This window comes from Oncorhynchus nerka, linkage group LG6, assembly GCF_034236695.1.
Source record: "Oncorhynchus nerka isolate Pitt River linkage group LG6, Oner_Uvic_2.0, whole genome shotgun sequence".
Lineage (NCBI taxonomy): Eukaryota > Metazoa > Chordata > Actinopteri > Salmoniformes > Salmonidae > Oncorhynchus > Oncorhynchus nerka.
In genome coordinates this window covers 24,587,425-24,608,285 of record NC_088401.1, presented here as the reverse complement: position 1 = coordinate 24,608,285, position 20,861 = coordinate 24,587,425, and the positions used below count along the sequence as shown (strand labels likewise).

The following is a 20,861-nucleotide window of genomic DNA, read 5'->3' as shown; positions in this document are numbered from 1 at the left end:
AAAACCCTCTGGGCCACCTGGTGGCACATGCGCAATAGACCGGATGTGTTAACCTACCTGAAGTTGAGGTAATGCTCTTTTGTGAATATGCTTTTGGGGCTTACTGCGTTCAATTGTGAATGAACATATGGCTGGAAAGTGTGTGGACGAAACTTTCGCACAGAATCTGATTTTTTTTCATCCATGGGCTAACTGTTGTGAATAGAACAATATAACAATATAATTTGCATACCATTTATATATGTAAAATACAAAAGTAAATGAAAAATCTATATATTATTGAATATCAACATCATATCAATATCAGTTGATTATAAAATATTTATTCACATTAAAAATTAAACTGTGTCAAGATAAAATCTGAAGGTTAACTGTAACATCATTACTTAAACACAATCTACCAGGTTCCCTTACGTGTATTGGGGTCATGGTTTATTTATCATCTGTTTATTTCTAATACATACTTATGAAGACGCCTCAGGCCAGAAATGAATGAGCTCAGCTCTTCACCAGGCACACCAAAAAATAAAAAGAGCAACACGTGCGCTCACCGAGGTGTTAATGGTAATGATGGTCGAAAAGTATTTTCTTTCTAATTCTAACGGGACACATGTCGACGCTCCACAACATGGTTGCACAGCACTGTCAATTTCAGGATGGAAAGATATATCTGGCTTGAATTATGATGTATTATTTAGTTGATATAAATATGACAAATAAACCATAACGATAAGTATTCCATTTCAAATTCAACAGTGCTATATAAGATATATAGTCTAGATATATAGCCTATTTTAAACAACAGGCCTTTTCCTGCAGCTCAGTTCAGTTGAATTACAGTCACACAATTGGGCAAATATTGAAATATTTTAGACTACATATTTGTTTTTCTCTTGCATTTGACTGTAGTGTTTGGCAACTGTGCGGTCTATAAACTTGTATTCTATACATATTTGTACTATATTTGGGAAACTTTAATATTCCCTCAATGTTTGTCTTCAAAGAAAATCGATTTGAAAAGAATAAAAGTGCAGGCAGGAATACAGATAAAATATAGAACAATCTAAAACATATATTCAGAGCAACAAGGTGTAGCTTACTGCAGTACTGTGCACAGGGAACGCGAGCAAGTGTGTTAAAGAGTTCTGGACAGGATCCGTTTCCATGTGAATATCCAACCTGTTTGTCTAAGGCTTGGTTTCAACCACTTCCACCCCTGCCAGGAGCCCCAGGCACAATTTCAGTTAAGCATCATAAAACCGTACAAGATGTTTAATAGGCAACGATACTGAAACGACTGGTTGCACCTTTTGGGCATTGATATATCTCACAATTTAGCAAGGATAATGCGCAATGCATTTTGCCAATAACATCTAACATGTATTATTATTATTAGTAGTAATAGTAGTAGTATTTCAGATGTTTATTGAATTATTAGTCCTACGCTAAATAAATGGTCTACTTCAAAACACGACATGTCATAAAATATTACATAGGCTAGAGAAACGCATCCTCGTGCGTAATTCTTATTTGTCCAAACTTTGGCGCATTACTTTATTCATTATTTAACAAGTTAGGAGTGATGAAACGCAAATCCGTATAGCTAAGTAAAGAAATATCTAATGGTTTGAAGCACTATAAAATCACCCCGCTGCAAGGTATTTACCATTATCCAGGAGTAAAACATCATTTACACAGAATTTGCCTATATTATATTCCTCCGCAAATCTATAGAGAGGCCTCTCACATAATGTTATGCATTCTGGATTTCTGGTTGTGTAGGCCTACCCTATGCGTTTCAAGTGATGAAACAATCGTTGGTTTTCAAATTATGATCCCCAGAAGAATAAACTGTGGTCTGGCGCCATCAAGTTCTAAAAGAAAGAAAAGCGCTGCAGAAAGGCAAAAAAGTTTCAAATTCAACTGTAATTGAAACCAAATGTACTCAAATGGAAATACAGGAAGAAATAGTAAGCCAAAAGCCTACCAGGTCTGTGCAGTACAGTTCGCAACATGAGTTTTCATATCACTGCACGGATAATACATTTTTTATTTTTTTATCTATATGCCAAAATTAACTTTATGTTATATCAATAACCTATAAGAGTGATTTATGCGTTATACTGGAATCGAACACACTATTCTTTCAAATGAACCCTTTGATCTCAACCTAAAATCCTTCATAATGATAATCATCTCAGATTTGGCCCAATCTGGACACAGACGTCAACAGGCATAAATCTTAATTGATCCTCTTGCGCCATCTTGTGGCTGAAATTATACAATTTAAAGGGACCATATCACTCCCAAACTAAAATGTAGTCAATTCACCTGGACAGTTATTACATATTTCACTTACTTAGGTACTTGATAGACCTATTCTGTTTTGGCAGAAGATCTAGTTGGCTATAGTGCTCCATTCTGAAAATATGTCAATCTAAAACACCTTACAAACACTCAAATTCAACTCATATTGGCCGTATCTCTGACAGAGGATATTCTTGTCAGTATTAGGCCTTATGTATCCACTTCATGATTCACAGCAAAGTTGGTTCATGTTTCAATCATGTCTTTGGTCATGTTCGTGTGAGATAAAAATACAATAAAAATGATTTGTTGACAATAAAGCCTCCCACAATGCAGGCAATGGCTGCAGGATGTCATTGAAGAGCAACTGCAGAAACTTGCAGTAGATGCAAATCGGACTATTTTTATCCCCATAAAGCAACACACTTTGAAAGGTGGTGACTGACCAGGGCCGGATTACCGAAGGGGCACGCAGTGTTCCCAGATAGCATATGACAGCAAAATGTGTGGAATTGCAGGAAATTTGCTTTAAAACTGCAAAATTGTCTCTCAACCTCATGGGAAAATATTTAGAATAGCAGGAAATTTGCTTTGAAACGGCAAAATGTTTTATCAGCCTAATGGCAAAATATGAACAAAAGCAAGAGATGAACTATAAAACCACAAACAACAACAAATACCTGCCCCATGGCAAAAAGTGTAGAATTGCAGGAAATTTTCTTTTAAACTGCAACATTTTCTCTTAGCCTTATGACAAAATGTGTAGAATAGCATTATAAAACGGCACATTTCTCTCTCTTCACTATGGGTGGGCGCAAATGCAGTAGTCCGACCAATTTCACCGACTTGACAAAAGTGATCTGCCGGAATGCGCCCAATAGCATTAAAGTCACACGAGCTCTGTTAAAAGTCACTGTAATTAATTGATGAAAAACAACTGATAGTAAAGATATATGTGGAACCTTATTTTCAGTGAATGTATTGTGACACATTAGGCCCACCACTTGTATTTAACAATGCCATTTAATGAATGTATTACTTTTCATAAATGTAGGCCTAGAAATGAATGTGATGTTTGAGGCTCTCTCACTAATTGATTGCACAATGCACACACATCTTGTTTGATTTCAGTTTGTGAGTGTGTGATATTGGGGTTGGAGACATGTTTATTTCGACATTATAAATAAAAAACCTTTATCAACAATGGCAACACTGCCATGTTGGATCTGAGCCTTGCTGTTGGAAAACCTCCCCCGACTTCACTCCTCCACATTCATCTACCATCGGTTGCTTTAGCCTTTACAACTAAAACGCTCCCATTTTGAAAGGGTGTCAGTCATAGAGATAGAAGAGGACTTATGCTACGTTCACATGCTAGTCGGGACTCAGAAATGTTCGACTTGCTATCCACTTGACGTGGCACGTGTATAACTACAACCAGTTTGCAAGTTGTAGATTTCAGCGTTTCCTAGTTCTGACTAGCATGTGAACGCAGCATCATCTTTATATCTGTGCCATTATAGCGGCTGTGACAGCATGGGCAGCTCTATTGAGGCTACAACCCACAGGAATCTTCACCCAGTTGATTACTTTGACTACTTTAAAATGGCGGAAGCATGGTGGATGCCTTCAATGGCGCTGCCCATGCTAAATCGGCCTTTTGGCAACCAGAGACTTCTATAATTCTCTATGTTGTCACTTTTAAAACGTTTTGGGTTTGGTTAAATGGGATTACGAGTTCTAGTTGTGTGCCAGACAGCTGATGGTATACTGGCTGCCATGTTGAGAAAAACTTCACTTCCCATCAGTTATTTGGCAATGCGTCATTGCTACGATTTACGTTGTGTGTGCGCCATCATTGGTGGCTCGGTTGTCACTACGAAGCAGCGGTAAAGGACGTATCGAAAGCAGCAAGGTTGTACACAAACGAGTGTTTTAGTATCCAAATGTTTTCAGAGTTTGATAACGTATCTGCATATACATTAATGTCGGTAGCAAACATACATGCTAGTCGAGTTTCTAGTATGCATGTAGGCTACTGTGGTATACTGCTCTCGTAACATTGATGCTAGGTTATGTTGCTCTGACTTACTCTTGTGGGACTGGCTTAGCCTACTAGTTACCCAACCGACACACAAAATGTACCGAAGAAAGTGATCAACGTTGGGGAAATGAACCACGGTGTTCCCCTGAGGAATTCATTTAAACTAGGATAGGCTATTGTATGGAAGAACAGTTTAGCTGCAGATCCCATTTATTTGCCCACTTTTTTTTTTTTTTACCACATTCATACTGTATGTACAGTCATTTGTGTTTTGCAACTATGTAAAAAAAAATGACAGGCACAGCGCAAAAAAATGATCGTTTAATCTTCTATTACTAATTTGCTACATTTGTATCGTCTGCACGTGCCCACTGCCAATTGTTCTGCAGTGGGTGTGTGGGGAATGGCGATAGTAACGTTCTCCCTCATTACTTCGTTATGTGTCCTAATCTAGATGACTGATTGGGCTGGATATGGGTATGCAGCCCTCATTGCATCCGGGGGAGCGATGGGCTATGTCAAAGCAGGTAAGTTTATTATTGTGCCATCCGGGTTTACTCAATTATATAGTTATGCAGCCATTTACAGGTGAGTTTAATTTATTCTATCATATTTCTACTCTTGTGCTTGCCCATACTTGATAATGAACTGGTAACCAAGTTACCACTCACCCTGTACTTATTTTTGTGTCTCCAGGCAGTGTCCCCTCTTTGGCAGCAGGTCTTCTATTTGGGGGCCTAGCTGGGGTTGGTGCCTACCAGATATCACAAGATCCCAAAAATATTTGGGTGTCACTAGGTTGGTGAACTTAGGTGTTGGCCCTTACACAAGCATGCTTTCACATTCATGTAACAGTATAGCTTCCTTCCCTCTCCTCGCCCCGAATCAGGGACCCTCTGCACACACCGACAACAGTTACCCATCGCGCCACAAAAGCCATGACCCTTGCATAGCAAAGGGAACAACTACTTCAGGTCTCAGAACGAGTGACGTCACCGACTGAAACACGCTAACTAGCTAGCCATTTCACATCGGTTACACTTGCAACAGGCCTCCCATCGCCCAGACCTCATTTGATCACCGCTAACTAGATACTCATGATGATTAGGTTTACAATAGACAAAAGATGTAATGGTTCCTCACTCAAAAAGATGTTACATAAAGCTTACTTCACTTTTCAATTGTAATTTTCACTGCGTCGGGGATAGCATACACAGACGTGCAACATCTTTTTGAGTGTGGACCCATTACACATTTGGTTTGTCTGAATTTGCGGGTTTTACGCACCAGCCAAGCTTCTGGGAGAGCATGATGGTCCCCTATTGAGTATGTCTACAATAGGCCTACTATACTGTACTGAGAGTCATTTCCCCCTGTATCACAGTCACATCAGGAGCCCTGGCAGGTGTGATGGGAAAGAGATTCTACGGCTCCAGGAAGATTATGCCTGCTGGAATGATGGCAGCAGCAAGGTAGCTGAGATGACCAACTCCTTCATTTCAGGAATAGGTCATAGGTATGCATGTAGATGATACAGTACATGATCTTACAGCACTTAACGTTTATTTTCTCTACTTTCTCTAGTATCCTTATGGTGGGAAAGCTCAGTGTTGGAATGCTGCTGCAGAAGCCCCAGGAGTCATAATACACTGATGTGAACACTTTCAGACACTGATGTAAAAATCATTATCCTCTTTCTTTTCCATTGTCTTGTATTATTCAGGCACAACCGGTCATCAGACATATGTGAATGTTATTTTGTAAAAATGTATAATTGAACACTGATTTGATCTTGTTTATAAAATTACAAGGATGGCATGTGTTTTTGTTCATATTGTTACACAGATTGTCATTACATGAATGAACCGTTAAGTTGTGTAAAAGGTTTTAAAAAATGGCCAGTGTTTAATAGCTGCATCTTAAGCGTGGATTGTCATAATACATAACTGAAGTCAACACTTCTTTAGCCACTGATACAGTAAGTGGCTATTCAAGAGATTACAATGAGTGATAGGAAACATTTCCTTGTATAATTTCATTGGAGTTGAGTAATGTAAACAAATGTTAAAAAATAGAAACAATATAACATTATAAAAATCTAAAATACAAAATCCACCATTATTGGTTCTAATCATATCATAAAACCGATTGTAAGACGAATGTCATTTTTCAGCATCAGACTCCATCCAGACAACACCCAATGGGTTTTGATACATGGTTATCTTTAGAGCAGCTCTAAAGTATCCCTATCAGCCAGTCTATCATCAATTACCATACAGTAGATCAGTGTTTCCCAACTCTGGTCCTCAAGTACATATTTGTTGTGGCCCAAGACTAGCACACCTGATTCAAGTTGAATCAGGTATGTTTGTCCGGGGCTACAACGACAGTATGTACTGTTGAGGTTACTGAAGGACTGGAGTTGGAAAACACTGCGATAGATGACGCCGGGTCTTCTGTTGAAGGTACAGGGATCAGGCCTCCTGGCGTATGTCTTTCCTTCATACATTACCCAATGATGCCAGTATAAAACAAACATATATCTCCTTGAACATCCCAGTACATGTGCTACTTAGTTGTAATAATGTATTGAGGTCTTTCAGAAGTACATTCACCGAGGGTAGTAAAATTCAGAGCAGAGCAACAAAAGGTTTTCCTTAGCGCAAAGACTGGCTAAACCTGTGAGTTGGTTTAATAGCATCTCTTGATGCACTACCGATTGCCTCCATACTTGGATGCCCAGTCTACCCTCCCATGGACTGGCTGTACAGGTGGACCTCTAGTCAGAAGGTTGCCAGAGGTTTTCCCCAGGGCAGAGTAGTCCTGGCCTTTCATTTGAGGCTTGTCCGCCCTCCTTTTCCAGCCGTCGTAATCTGAAAAGAAAAAAGATCTGAGTGAGTGACACCTCCATGTGCTGAATTTACTATTCCATATTTACAGGACTTCCTCTATTAACAGACACCCAGGTACAATCCTGAAACAACACCCCTACCACCCATATAGGCACGTGTGTAGATCAGAGTATTGTGCAGGTATATGCAATATTCTATGCAATTTATCAGTTGGCAAGGTGGAGCAACAGATATTTTTTATACCTGTCCAATCCTTTCAGATCTAGGCAAGTGCCCTGGCATGAGGAGGTTGTTTCTGAACAGAGATATAGTGTCTACTGGTATGAGGGAGTTGTTTCTGGACAGGGATATAGTGTCTACTGGTATGAGGGAGTTGTTTCTGGACAGGGATATAGTGTCTACTGGTATGAGGGGGTTGTTTCTGGACAGGGATACAGCGTGTCTACCCCAGCCTCAATGTAACCGTCTCCCTTGTCTACTTGAGACAGATATCCCTGGGAGACCATCTGGTCACTTTGAGCCCAATAAGTGCTCATAACAATGCATCAAAATGGCTCTAGCTAATGTAATGTAGATTAATGTAAATGTTGATTAAGTGCTTCAGATCTTTAGCAATGCAGATCCCCGGTTCACGGTGCGTATTCGGGCTCCCTTTCCAACTGTGGCCTAACAAAGAATCACAGGCTTCTTATCAGGTTTAAGGGCAGGCTATTGACTAACAGATGATTGCTATAAATAAATAGACTTCAAATGGCACCTACATCAGTACCTGTGTGGGTCGGTATTAAGAGCGTGATGGTAACAACACCAAGGTAGTGGGTTCAATTCCCAGAGGGATCGCATACATACACATAAACTGTATGCACTCATTGTAGTATAATTTGCTCTGGATAAAAGCCTCTGCTAAGTGGCGTATTTGATATTATTAGCCTGGGACTGAAACACTGCATTACCTTCAGTGTTTTCACTCATGGGCGTGGTGGAAGTGGACTTTGTCTTTGAAGGTTTTGGTTTGACATTTTTGTTATCAGGAGTAGCAAGATCAACTGAGAGGGACAGCAAGAGATGAGTTTAATGCAATAATAATAATAATAGAAAATGAGTAAAGAATGACGAAATGTCAGAAAAAGAGAAAGCATGTAATGGTATAAATCCCTTCCAAGTGGCCTTATCTGTGTCTGCTGTGCCATTTAGTCCAAAGACCAGAGCATTTTTGTGCCAATTAAAATGGTAACTATAGGATCTTACTTGTGTGCTGGCCGGCAAGAGGAGCAAGCTGGATCCTTTGACCCACAGAGCCAACCTCTTTCTTCTGAAAGGAGGGAACATAACCTCCAGACAGATTGTACTTTGTACTGACAAAGTTTCCTGAAAGACAAAAAAACGAATTGATTTAAATGTTGACATATGTTATTCATAACAATGATTTAATACAGACAAACTTTATTCATAACAAATAACGCTTCACTTGTACATCTTTAGCAGCAGTTCATTTGTTATTTAGAGTTCGGTCATAAAAATGACCATGGTTCCAGCAACCTTAATCTATTTAGTAATCTGGAGCGTGGTTCTCGTGTAGCACTGTGTGTTTGGGCTCCCTCTCCTGCTGTGTCATAATTGGCTGGGCTCATCAACATGTTAACCCACACCCACAGTATTAGGAAAATGGTTGCATAAGCAGAAACACTTATTTCACTTTAGTATATCCACCATAAAGCAGATACGTAACAACATGTTACTAAATGTTTATGAAAATTGGGCATTATTGCTAATGATTATACTTAATAATAAACCACTTCAATTAATTTTTTACTACAGATCTTAGCTAGAGGTCAGCAGAGGTCAACAGCAGGAATCCATGAACATACAAAGACATGAACATTCAATTCTAAAAGCCTTTACAAGTAAAGTACCTTTAGCTGAATCAGGTATTCTTTCTTTTAGAACAGATTTATCCGTAGATTTATCAGAAGGGTTATCAGTGTCTTCTGCTCCCACAGTTAATGACAGGGGGATAAGACAATACACACATGAAAGCAGAGGGAAAAGAGCGAGCGGAAAGGAGAGAAATTGGTGAAATGATGCAACAATTTATCGAGTCATTAGAGAAGCACAGTGAAATATAAGTCAGAAATAGAGACGAAGATGAGGAAGGCTACTGTAGATTTCTGTGAGAAATTGGGCCATCCAGTCCATAAACTCAAGATGCAGGGTGGGAGGGTGGGCTTGGAGACACTTGATCCTAAGCAACTGTCTTAATAATCCTCTAATCTCATGAATAAGGAAAGTGGGGGGCAGAGAGAGCACAGAGGCACATATTGTGTGTCTGTCTACATGACAAATGAATAATGGAGGCTCCCGTCTCCAAAGTGGCCCAGACGCTTAAGCACAGTAGCATACTCCAAACAGTTGCCTTTTTTGTACCGAGCCAACACTAAAAGATCAGGGTGAATCAGGAAATGAGCATTGTAGAACTAAAGCATATGACGTGTAGGCCCTTTGTGATATGGGGGCATAAGAGTAGGAGGGCAAGCATGTAATATAAAGCGACAAAGGGTTACCTGCGTTGACTCTGGTGACGGACAAACCAGGTCCAATGGGGCCGAGGGGTTTACTGTTGACATTGGTGGAGTTGTCCCACAGATCTCGGAGTGTCGGCCCACTGGGCTCCTTGTCAACAGAGTTCTTGCCGATCAACCCTGTAAGGAAAGAAGAGCTGGGTCTGAAAATGTGGATGGCTGAAACTGACATAAGAGGACCAGTTGATACATGAGAAAATATACCTCCTACAAATGACTTGCTTATCTCACATTCTTCTTGTTTAAAACAAACAAACAAATAAGCACATTTTCAGTTGGTCTTACCAGGCAGATATCTTGATTGACTAAGGTAATGTTGTCTTGCTGAGGAGCCCGGGAGACTGGAGTCCATTTGGCCCTTCTTAATATTGCTTGGTAACTTAGTAACAGTGCTGAAGGAGTATATCGGTTTTTGCTCTTTGGATCTGATAGATAAGAAAGGCAGAAAATCAAACAGTAGGAACAACTCAGATGATTCATCTCAGCCAATGAAATAGTTCAGTTAGATTGAATATGAACCTCCTACAGGTAAATCAACCTATAACAGGGTAGCTAACTGTAAAGGCCACTTTTCTTTCTCATCGTTTGCACAAATAGTATAACGGTCGTCACAGAAAGGTAATTGGTTTGTGCCATAATACATGAAATGTAAACATAAGGTTACAGGTAAATCAATACAAGGAGACATCTATGCAGGGAGGAAGGGGAGAATGGTCCCCTGCTGTAATATAATCATTGATCTTACTGCGCATTACTATGGTCCTTAGGGCCCTTCTCCTCCTCTGATCCAAGGCTGGGTTTCTTGGAGTGGGACACAGAGGTCTCAGAAGGTTCTGACTCATCCCAGCTCTCTGTTGCCTTTACCACTGTCTGGCCCCAGCGCCTCCGCCCGCTCTTCACACCCACCGCTGCATTGTTCTCACTCCCAGTCCCCACCACGACAGATGGCTTCTGCCAAACGCAATACATTTCATAGGACATAAGTCATTCAGTTACAGTTGAAGTCGGAAGTTTACATACACCTTAGCCAAATACATTTAAACTCAGTTTTTCACAATTACTGACATTTAATCATAGTACAAATGCCCTGTCTTAGGTCAGTTAGAAACACCACTTTATTTTAAGAATGTGAAATGTCAGAATAAAAGTAGAGAGAATGATTTATTTCAGCTTTTATTTCTTTCATCACATTCCCAGTGGGTCAGAAGTTTACATGCACTCAATTAGTATTTGATAGCATTGCCTTTAAATTGTTTAACTTGGGTCAAACATTTTGGGAAGCCTTCCACAAGCCTCCCATGATAAGTTGGGTGATTTTTGGCCCATTCCTCCTGACAGAGCTGGTGTAACTGAGTCAGGTTTCTAGGCCTCCTTGCTCGCACCTGCTTTTTCAGTTCTGCCCACACATTTTCTATGGGATTGAGGTTAAGGCTTTGTGATGGCCACTCCAATACCCTGACTTTGTTGTCCTTCAGCCATTTTGCCACAACTTTGGAAGTATGCTTGGGGTCATTGTCCATTTGGAAGACTCATTTGCAACCAAGCTTTAACATCCTGACTGATGTCTTGAGATGTTGCTTCAATATATCCACATAATTTTCCTCCCTCATGATGCCATCTATTTTGTGTAGTGCATCAGTCCCTCCTGCAGCAAAGCATCCCCACAACATGATGCTGCCACCCCCGTCCTTCACGGTTGGGATGGTGTTCTTCGGCTTGCAAGCCTCCCCATTTTCCCTCCAAACATAACAATGGTCATTATGGTCAAACACTTAATTTGTGTTTCATCAGACCAGAGGACATTTCTCCAAAAAGTACAATCTTTGTCCCCATGTGCAGTTGCAAACCGGAGTCTGGCTATTTTTATTGTGGTTTTGGAGCAGTGGCTTCTTCCTTGCTGAGCGGCCTTTCAGGTTATGTTACTCGTTTTACTGTGGATATAGATACTTTTGTACCTGTTTCCTCCAGCATCTTCACAAGGTCCTTTGCTGTTGTTCTGGGATTGATTTGCACTTTTCGCACCAAAGTACGTTCATCTCTAGGAGACAGAACGCGTCTCCTTCCTGAGCGGTATGACGGCCGCATGGTCCCATGGTGTTTATACTTACGTATTATTGTTTGTACAGATGAACGTGGTACCTTTAGGCATTTGGAAATTGCTCCCAAGGATGAACCAGACTTGTGGAGGTCTACATTTGTTTTTCTGAGGTCTTGGCTGGTTTCTTTTGATTTCCCCATGATGTCAAGCAAAGAGGCACTGAGTTTGAAGGTAGGCCTTGAAATACATCCACAGGAACACCTCCAATTGACTCAAATTATGTCAATTAGTCTATCAGAAGCTTCTAAAGCCATGACATCATTTCGGGAATTTTACAAGCTGTTTAAAGGCACAGTCAACTTAGTGTATCTAAACTGGAATTGTGATGCAGTGAATTGTAAGTTAAATAATCTGTCTGGAAACAATTGTTGGGAAAATGACTTGTGTCATGCACAAAGTAGATGTCCTAACCGACTTGCCAAAACTATAGTTTGTTTAACAATACATTTGTGGAGTGGTTGAAAAACTAGTTTTAATGACTCCAACCTAAGTGTATGCAAACTTCCGACTTCAACTGTGTATGTCAAAGTCCAAATAGATACCCAGATGTCTCTGAGTTTGATTTCAAGGGGGGACTGCATAATAATGTTACAATTGTTATATAACTGCTACTGTTTTTAACATGTTTAGCAGCTATTCCATGTTTCCTCAGATCTCTTTGTATGGACACAGTCCTGCCACCCACCGTGTTGGAGTTAATGACTTGGTCATGTGGAGATGTCTGGTCAATCTGATGGTCTGTCTGCTCGAGGGGCTGTTGGGGGGCCTGGTGGTGTCTGCTGGAAGCTTTGGGGTGGTTGCCCTGAGACGTCCGGGCAGAGGAGTCTCCTGAAGAGGACTGCAGCTCACCTTTGGGCTCTGATGAGCCTCGGGATTGAGTCCTCACCGTGGCCTTGCGTATCTCACTCCCGGGCCGAGGCCCCAACACCTGACCCACCTGGAAGTAAGGGTACCGCAGAGCCTAGAACACAGAATGGGGATATGAATAGGATGAATTACTTATCATTAATGACTCCAGAACATAAAGGACATATGTTGACCAGCCATAAACAGGCATTGCGTAAGCAGCACACAGAAGAGCCCCATGAGGCTCTTGGGGTAATCAGTCTTAGTGGGCATGACTCACTGCACACCTAGCCAACGACTATGTAACAGGCATTACGGTGCTGCTTAACCGTACCTCTTCCCCCCTCACCAGCTAACACAGACACTGGAACATCTTAGCCAGCTATGCCACCAAATAGCTAGAAATTCGGTGGCGTGGAGAGACATTTCAAGCTAAGGAATGAGTTTTTATCATGCCCCATCAGTTACATATAGGAGTTGAAACAGATCTGGGAGCAGGCTACAGCACTGTGATGACTGAATACCTGCACGGCCGTGGGTCTTTTCTTAGGGTCCCACATGAGCAGGTCCTTCATCAGGGTGATGGCCTCTGTGCTGGCGTTGGGGATGAGGGTCTTCAGGTGGGTGGGCACACACTGAGGGAAGCGGAAGTTCATGGCCGAGGCCAGCTGGTATCCCTCTGGCCAGTCAGACTGGTAGAACAGGAGAGGAAAGTTAATTTAGAGAAATAATACTGTATGACGTTTCATTAACTCTCTCAATGCTTCAAAATATCTGTGTATATTGGAAGCAATACAGTATGTCAAGTATTCAAACCCATTAGAGCTAATTGTAATAGATTTGGATTAGAAACAGATTCCATTACACAAATGTCAATAGAAAACAGTATTATTCTAATCAGTTTAAATGAGCATGAATAGCTAGTTTACTGGATTACTTCCAACACACACATTTTCACCAGGCCATCATTTAAACTATAACACACCAGTACTATATCTCTCTGTAGACAGAGGATTGGTTGCTCTTCCCTCTCTTACTTTCTTGACTGTCCCCAGAACCTGGCAGATCTTGAAGATCTCGTCCACCTCGCTGTTCCCGGGGAATAGAGGCCTAAGTGTGTAGAGCTCAGCCATGATGCAGCCCACTGCCCACATGTCTATGGGAGAGCTGTAGATGGACGACCTGAGCAGCACCTCTGGGGCGCGATACCTGGACACGACGACAACGCAGCGTTATTTCAAATTCGTTATGCATTGTTTAAAATAAGAGGGGACCAAAAGTCCCGACTATGGAGGGTACCTCACCATCTTGTGGACACGTAGTCCGTGTATGGGGGGCGGGAGCGGATCTCTCTGGCCAATCCAAAGTCGGCTATCTTGACTAGCTCTGGGCCCATGCAGAGCAGGTTTTCAGGTTTCATATCCCGGTGGAAGAATCCTATGCAAGGGGTCACGGAGAACACTCAGCTCAACCTCTTCACAGGTCATCCAGAAGGACGTTTTAAATATTTATATTGACCATGGAGTGTTTAGGTGAAGACCACATTTCATACTTGATTACTGTTATGGATTTTAGTTTTACATGAATCATTCAGTCAAAATAGATTCAAATGGCTTTAAATTGATAGTTCAGTACATTTATTTGGGATTGACATCTATAGATGGATTCTAATATACTGGGATCTACACACAACAAGCATACAATAAGGAATTTGCTTGACTTGAGACCACTTTTGAGGAAAATATCAGACTAACTTTGAACCAACCATCCCTTTAATCCCAAGACAATGGAGTGAACCATCCCTTTAATATGCATCATATGGGGTTTTGCGACATGGAGTAGTATGCTAATTTACAAAAAGCAATGTCACGCAAACAATAGACAAAAGAGCAGCAGGAGGACAAAGCATCTTACCATGCTTGTGCACAAATGCCATACCAGACAGCACTTGGAACATGATGTTCCTAATTTCATTCTCAGTGAACATCTTATTTTCCCTGGCAGCGCAAAGGAAAGGCACACAAGAGGAAAAAAAGAAAGGAGGGAGGAGAAAAGAGACAAAATAAGAAGAGAGAGAGATGAGATAGGGAAACAGCTCCCAGGATGCATGCAGCCCATAGGACAAGTGGAAACTGTGGCCGTGTTGGACAAACACAGACTGAGTTAGCGTGGTGTGAGAAAAGAACAACTCTTGCCAAGTCACTCACTCTCTAACAGGCCAGATGGACTAGAAACCTGTTTACCTCAAAGTTTAAAGTGCTTTTCAACGCTGGGTTGCACAAGTGAGGTATCCACATGTCCGTTCACCGAAACAGCAAGACAACGGAGGTCTAACCAAGGGTGACAGCCAGCCAGGTGCTAGCTAGCTAGCGTGTGAAAGGCTAAATATTTGTCAGTGTTTACAGACAATAGCCAACTCTATGAATGATGGGAGTGCCCGTGACAGCAGAGACCTCTGTAGCCCCAGTTGTCCTTGGTGTGTCAGAGGACAGAGTCAAGTGGTTCGTATGCGGGAGACCTACCATGTTTATGGATAAATGATAGGCCTTGTAATATCTGAAAGCTTATGTTTCTGATCGCTGATTCAGGGAACAATTTATTTCTGCAAATGAAGAATTGATAGAATTGTCAACTGATAAGACTCTATATGAAACTTCAAATAAATGTTGGGTTGTGTTCATAATGGCGCGGAATGAAAAACATTTTTAAACGTTTTGTAACGGAAAACAAAAATACAGCTTTTTCTATTTTCTTCAGTTTGGTGCCAAATGAACACAATCCTGTTGATTCCCACTCTTAAATAAATTACTTCCCCAACAAGCATTATCTATTAAACCATTTTCAGGGTTTCAAGGTTTTGTCGTTTGAAATGAAATGCCCTTACCTGTCCTTCATGAGCTGATAGAGATTTTCTTTCATGTATTCAAAGACAAAGTACAGGTGGTCGTTTTCTCTGATGACTTCCTTTAACTTCACCACGTTGGCATGATTCAGCTTCTTCAGGGACTGTGGAAATACATCATGGGATGGACCAAGATGATGAAGTATGATTATGTCTTTAAATGAAATATAGTGACAAACATTCTCTAGAATATAATCATCATAAAATATCAACTGAAATGTAATCATTAAATTCCATAAGCAAGACACGGATGTCATTGTTGTTAGTGATAATTGTAAGCACTTCCAGTTAGTGCTGATACCATCCTGTATGAAACATGAAATGTACCTAAAACATTCTGTTAATCATGTGTTGTGTACCAATCTTTACCTTTACTTCTCTCAGATTCATGCACTCTTCCCACGAATAAAACTTCCTCTTCATTCTGTAAAACGAGACAAACGACATGGTGTTTACAGTTTCAATACCATTTTCTCACTCTACAGGAACATACTATATTTATTATTTACTCTGCAGCCCACTATTTACATAGAAATCCCACACTAATATATAACATAAGAATATCCTAATCTTTACATTTCAGTTTCTTTGTAATCTCTACAAGCACCACTACTAAATTTGTAATGCTAAGATATTAATTATTATTAGGCCTAATTCTTTCAGTTAAAGTGCCAAAAGTGTATCTATCTATATAGTGACCACATCTTTTCAATAAATGCTAGGTAAACACTAACTGAAAAAGGACTGTAAAACAAGGCGTTAGTGCATCGTCGGGGCGTCATTTACAGATGTACTGTACATGAAATTAAACCTTATTCCCAATTAACATTGGAGGTGTCCATTACGTGTCAGCTAATACATGTTGCTATGCTTGGTAGATAGTAGGTCCACCACTTGGTATAACTGACACTCTAGTACAACCTAATCCGTCGAGGACCTTTATTCTGACACTCCCATCTGATATTATGTAACTGGACACTGGGACCTGCAGATATCACACTCCTCCTCCTCCCGTGCATCCGCCAATGCCTCTCTCCGCAGCAACACAACACTGCAGACTACTTTCACTCCTTTCACCGTCACCATGGCTATCACTTTGCATGGTAACGAAGCGTTCACCCCCCCCCCCCCCCGTATCCATTATTCAACCTACCCTCCATGATGAAAGGCAGAGTTGTAAGCTGGCTTGCCTTAGTCATGGGGAAGCCTAAAGTGAGACTTCAGCCGGATTTGTTTGTAGTTAGGCATTATACAGCCAGAGAATTGTGTATGGTTCCGGAGTGTGGTTACCTTAAACCTAACCTTAAGCCTAACATTAATCCGGAACTTAACCAATATTGATCCCTATGCTTAACCCTTCCCTTTCTGTCGGCTGAATATACACTTCCTTGTTACTACGTTGTGCCAGGCATGGTGTTTCAGTCATCATGACTCATGAAGGTGTATTTTAGGATGGTAGTGCACTTATGTGCTTCAAAATGGCCGCTTGTGAGAACACTTAAGGAGTCTGCATGCCTCCCTCCCGAAACAGTATGGAAGAGTTTGTGACATTTTGTGATGTTTTTGTTAGTTTTGGACTTCGGTATAAGGGTTTTTCAGATGTTCGGGCACACATTTTTTCTCGAGGCAAGCCGAAGTCGGTAGCCAAAGTCGACACCCCTTCGTCAATGATAGGTCAACAGTAAGGATTCTTCAATGAAGTCTTTCAACAAGAGACGACTCGTTTTCATGCACATTTTTGAATTGAGAAATACTGCACCATACATCTAATGTAAAGTTACAGGACTAAGATCTCCTCTGCAAAAATGTCAAAATTAATGAAAGATTTCTTGAGTTATATTAGATTAATTCTGACTATTTTAAGGAAGTGTATACTGGCTATGTCGTTTCAAAATTGACAAACAGTACTATTGCTGCTTTTTTCTTGTTTTTCAAGCGAAAGTCTTTTAAGGGAGTATGTGAGCACACTCATTCGGTTTCGCCTAGCTGAAGCCAAACTGAAGCATACTGACACCTTTAGCCTCTCAGAACAAAGCCATGTGAGTAAACAAACGACCCAGACCCTTGACTAGTTTATTAGTACTATACACACGTACCTGTTGATGGCCACCAGTGTAGGACTATACGTACCTGTTGATGGCCACCAGTGTAGGACTATACGTACCTCTTGACGGCCACCAGTGTAGGACTATATGTACCTGTTGATGGCCACCAGTGTAGGACTATACGTACCTGTTGAAGGCCACCAGTGTAGGACTATATGTACCTGTTGATGGCCACCAGTGTAGGACTATATGTACCTGTTGATGGCCACCAGTGTAGGACTATACGTACCTCTTGATGGCCACCAGTGTAGGACTATACGTACCTGTTGATGGCCACCAGTGTAGGACTATACGTACCTGTTGATGGCCACCAGTGTAGGACTATACGTACCTGTTGATGGCCACCAGTGTAGGACTATACGTACCTGTTGATGGCCACCAGTGTAGGACTATATGTACCTGTTGATGGCCACCAGTGTAGGACTATACATACCTGTTGATGGCCACCAGTGTAGGACTATACGTACCTCTTGATGGCCACCAGTTCTCCCGACTCGTTGCTTTTCCCCATCAGCACGCTGCCATAAGTGCCATCTCCCAACTGCTTCAGCTGCGTGTAGCGATTCATTGTCTCAGAATCATCAGCTTGGGGGAGTTGCAGGGTGCTTCTCTCTCCTAAATGATAGTTCTACCAGTCCTCTCTTTCTTGCTCACTATGTCAATATGTGATGTTCTTCATTGGTGGGATTCACAACAGGTCACACAGGAACGGTACCATTGCTCTCTCCTGATCGCCACACTGGAGGTCAGCCAAATGTTACACTCCTTCCTGATGCTGGCATATCTTCAACAACACAGGAAAAAATACAATACTGTCAACTTTAAGGTAACCAGTCGCCTACAGGAAATCATAAGACAACGACAAAATAGGACTTTCAGTAGTGGAAGCTCCCAAATTATAGTCCTAAATATCTCAATGAAAGGGCTGTTAAATGAAAGTAAAGAAGTAGAGAACGTCCTCTCTTCTTGAGAAAGAGGTTGAGGAGGTGGATTAAGTGTGTGACAGCAGGGCTTGAGCCTGAGCTGACGCCGTCGTCACACTACCCAGGGACATGACAAATCCGTGGCCAGGCGTGGCCTGCCGGTGATTAGGTCTACTGGGATATAAATAGGGCATTACATCACCACCATGCTCACTTACCAGCACTCACTCTATCCCAAGCTCCCAACCCTGCATGACTGGCAATTGGATTTCAAGGGGCACAGCAACAGTAATCAGAGTGTTGGCTGCTATAGTACAGAGGTTTGTTTAAGGTAAACATGTCATGTCATGCTTACGACAGAGACACAGCATTGCCCATGTAGGCTATGACCCCAGTTGCTTTGTGTTATATTCTGAGGGGACGATACAATATAGTCTAAATATAGCAAACCATTATCAAAAGACTAAAATGACAGAGAGGCTATATAAGTCTACCTCAATCTAGAGTTTGTTCAATAAAGGAGACTAAAATGGACATCTCAAACCAGATTTCTTATCTGAATTAGACAATGTAGGATTGACGAAGCCATTTGGTGGAAATTTGAATAGTCATATCGCCAACAGCTTTCTAAACAGCCATATTTGAACAACAAAATGGGCACATCTAGGGTAAATAATAATACCACTATATGTGTATACTGTCTGTATTTAGGCTAGTTGATTCAAAGCCACGGAATTAGATTATTCTCTAGGATTAAATAAGACTGGTCCACTCAATTGAATTTCAAGACAGGAAAGAGACTACTCTCCATCAAATATGAAAATAATATTTTGAAAATACTTTGCACTCTTCTTGTAGTAGACAAAAGTCTGCCCTAAATCACTTTATAAAATAACTGAAAACAGAGAAAACTGCATAAAAGTATTATGTTCTATCTTCTCTATGATTTTAATTGCTTGCTCCAGTCTATAGCAAAACTCCCTTTCTTAAAACCATATGCCTCTAAAATAGGCAGGGAATGGTGAGCAAGGAAGGGCCTCTGTAACAGATTGCTGGAGTCCACTAAGCTTTCGCAGTATTGTAATCTGTTAGAGAGGGGTTTAGGAGGAATTACAAAGATGTATTAAAGGCACATGACATTAAGAAGCTCCTGAAGGTCGATGATGAAGCTGAAATATGCACACGTTTTATGATACCAAAAGTGCTAGGATAACCTAACAACCACAATGGAATTAGAGTTTTTAATTAGGAGACAGTATTTCCTGGGTAAAAAACTACTGTCACTGACATGATAAAATTGGACACAGGCCCAATATGTCAAGATGCCTTGCATTTCAAATGAATAAAACTCAAATTATATTAGAACCTAACCTTAAATTGAAGCTATGCTGATACCAAGTGTTTCACATTTCTAAGATTAAAGAATATTCAGGCCTTGAATAATATTATATTTGACAAACTTCTGTCTCTTAATTATTATAGCCTATTATACAGGCCTATTTTTGGCTTAGAATGAACCTACACAACAGTAACGTTATATGTTCTGTCATGTGTGGACATGTGTTGACATATGCCCATAATAACAGTCCTCTCAACTGTCCCTCTTTCTTGGCCAAAACGTTTCTTCTTGGCTGCCTGTCTTTTTAAAATATTTTCTCGGAACTCACCATTTTAGGGTGTTGTTCCTCCCACTGTTTTCTGAGCTTGTAGATAGCGCTGAAGTTTCTTGAGATAAAATGCAAGTGGCGTCCTTAGTGTTCCGATAAGGTGTGTGGCGCTTCTCCTTGGCAACGTACACAGACCAAGGATGACAGGTGGAAACGCAATGGTTTGTGGGACTTATTGTCGCGTGCCTGAGTGTGTCTTCAGAGTCGAGGCCTACCACCAAGGCTAACCAGGGGCCGACGAAACCACAGGCTTCTATATTTGCGTTAGCATGGCACACAGTACACAAGTAGTCAACCAAATACCAGTAAAATAGTCCTCACCATGGCCCCGCTGCCACCAGATGGCGCTATTATTCTTTACATATTATGTCACACACAGAGCAGCATACCTAGGCAACCTTTCAGGCTTATCTCTGCGCCTTCAGTTCCCTCAGGTAAGTGTTTGCCAGCCATTTCGCACAAAAGTGTAGTTCGTTCCCGACGTTTGAATTATTTTTAATAAGAATATAGAAGGCCGTGTTTTACAATTACACGCATA

At 41.1% G+C, this 20,861-nt stretch overlaps 2 protein-coding genes across 8 annotated transcripts; one reads left to right on the top strand and one right to left on the bottom strand.

Annotated features, from left to right (window-relative positions):
• The first annotated feature begins 4,116 nt into the window (after positions 1 to 4,116).
• Positions 4,117 to 6,169, top strand: tmem14ca (transmembrane protein 14Ca). Its single transcript, XM_029661121.2, has 5 exons — positions 4,117 to 4,222; positions 4,806 to 4,878; positions 5,048 to 5,149; positions 5,736 to 5,823; positions 5,936 to 6,169. Exons 2-5 carry the CDS (start codon positions 4,806 to 4,808, stop codon positions 5,994 to 5,996), a joined length of 324 nt encoding a protein of 107 aa, XP_029516981.1. The 5' UTR covers positions 4,117 to 4,222; the 3' UTR covers positions 5,997 to 6,169.
• Positions 6,170 to 6,219: 50 nt separating this feature from the next.
• Positions 6,220 to 20,775, bottom strand: mak (male germ cell-associated kinase). Of its 7 annotated transcripts, none has more exons than XM_029661115.2 (16): positions 20,324 to 20,774; positions 18,201 to 18,517; positions 15,998 to 16,052; positions 15,611 to 15,732; positions 15,249 to 15,328; positions 14,031 to 14,163; positions 13,764 to 13,935; positions 13,251 to 13,418; positions 12,566 to 12,841; positions 10,528 to 10,733; positions 10,068 to 10,207; positions 9,765 to 9,902; positions 9,117 to 9,191; positions 8,452 to 8,571; positions 8,157 to 8,249; positions 6,220 to 7,224 (listed from the first exon to the last, which is right to left on the bottom strand). In XM_029661115.2, exons 2-16 carry the CDS (start codon positions 18,299 to 18,301, stop codon positions 7,064 to 7,066), a joined length of 2,040 nt encoding a protein of 679 aa, XP_029516975.1. In that variant the 5' UTR covers positions 18,302 to 18,517; positions 20,324 to 20,774; the 3' UTR covers positions 6,220 to 7,063. The 7 variants fall into 7 exon arrangements, with proteins under 7 accessions (XP_029516975.1, XP_029516974.1, XP_029516977.1 ...); XM_029661114.2 differs by lacking the exon at positions 15,249 to 15,328 and adding an exon at positions 14,641 to 14,723; XM_029661117.2 differs by lacking the exons at positions 8,157 to 8,249; positions 15,249 to 15,328 and adding an exon at positions 14,641 to 14,723 and having other exon boundaries at positions 20,324 to 20,775.
• Between the last annotated feature and the right edge of the window lie 86 nt (positions 20,776 to 20,861).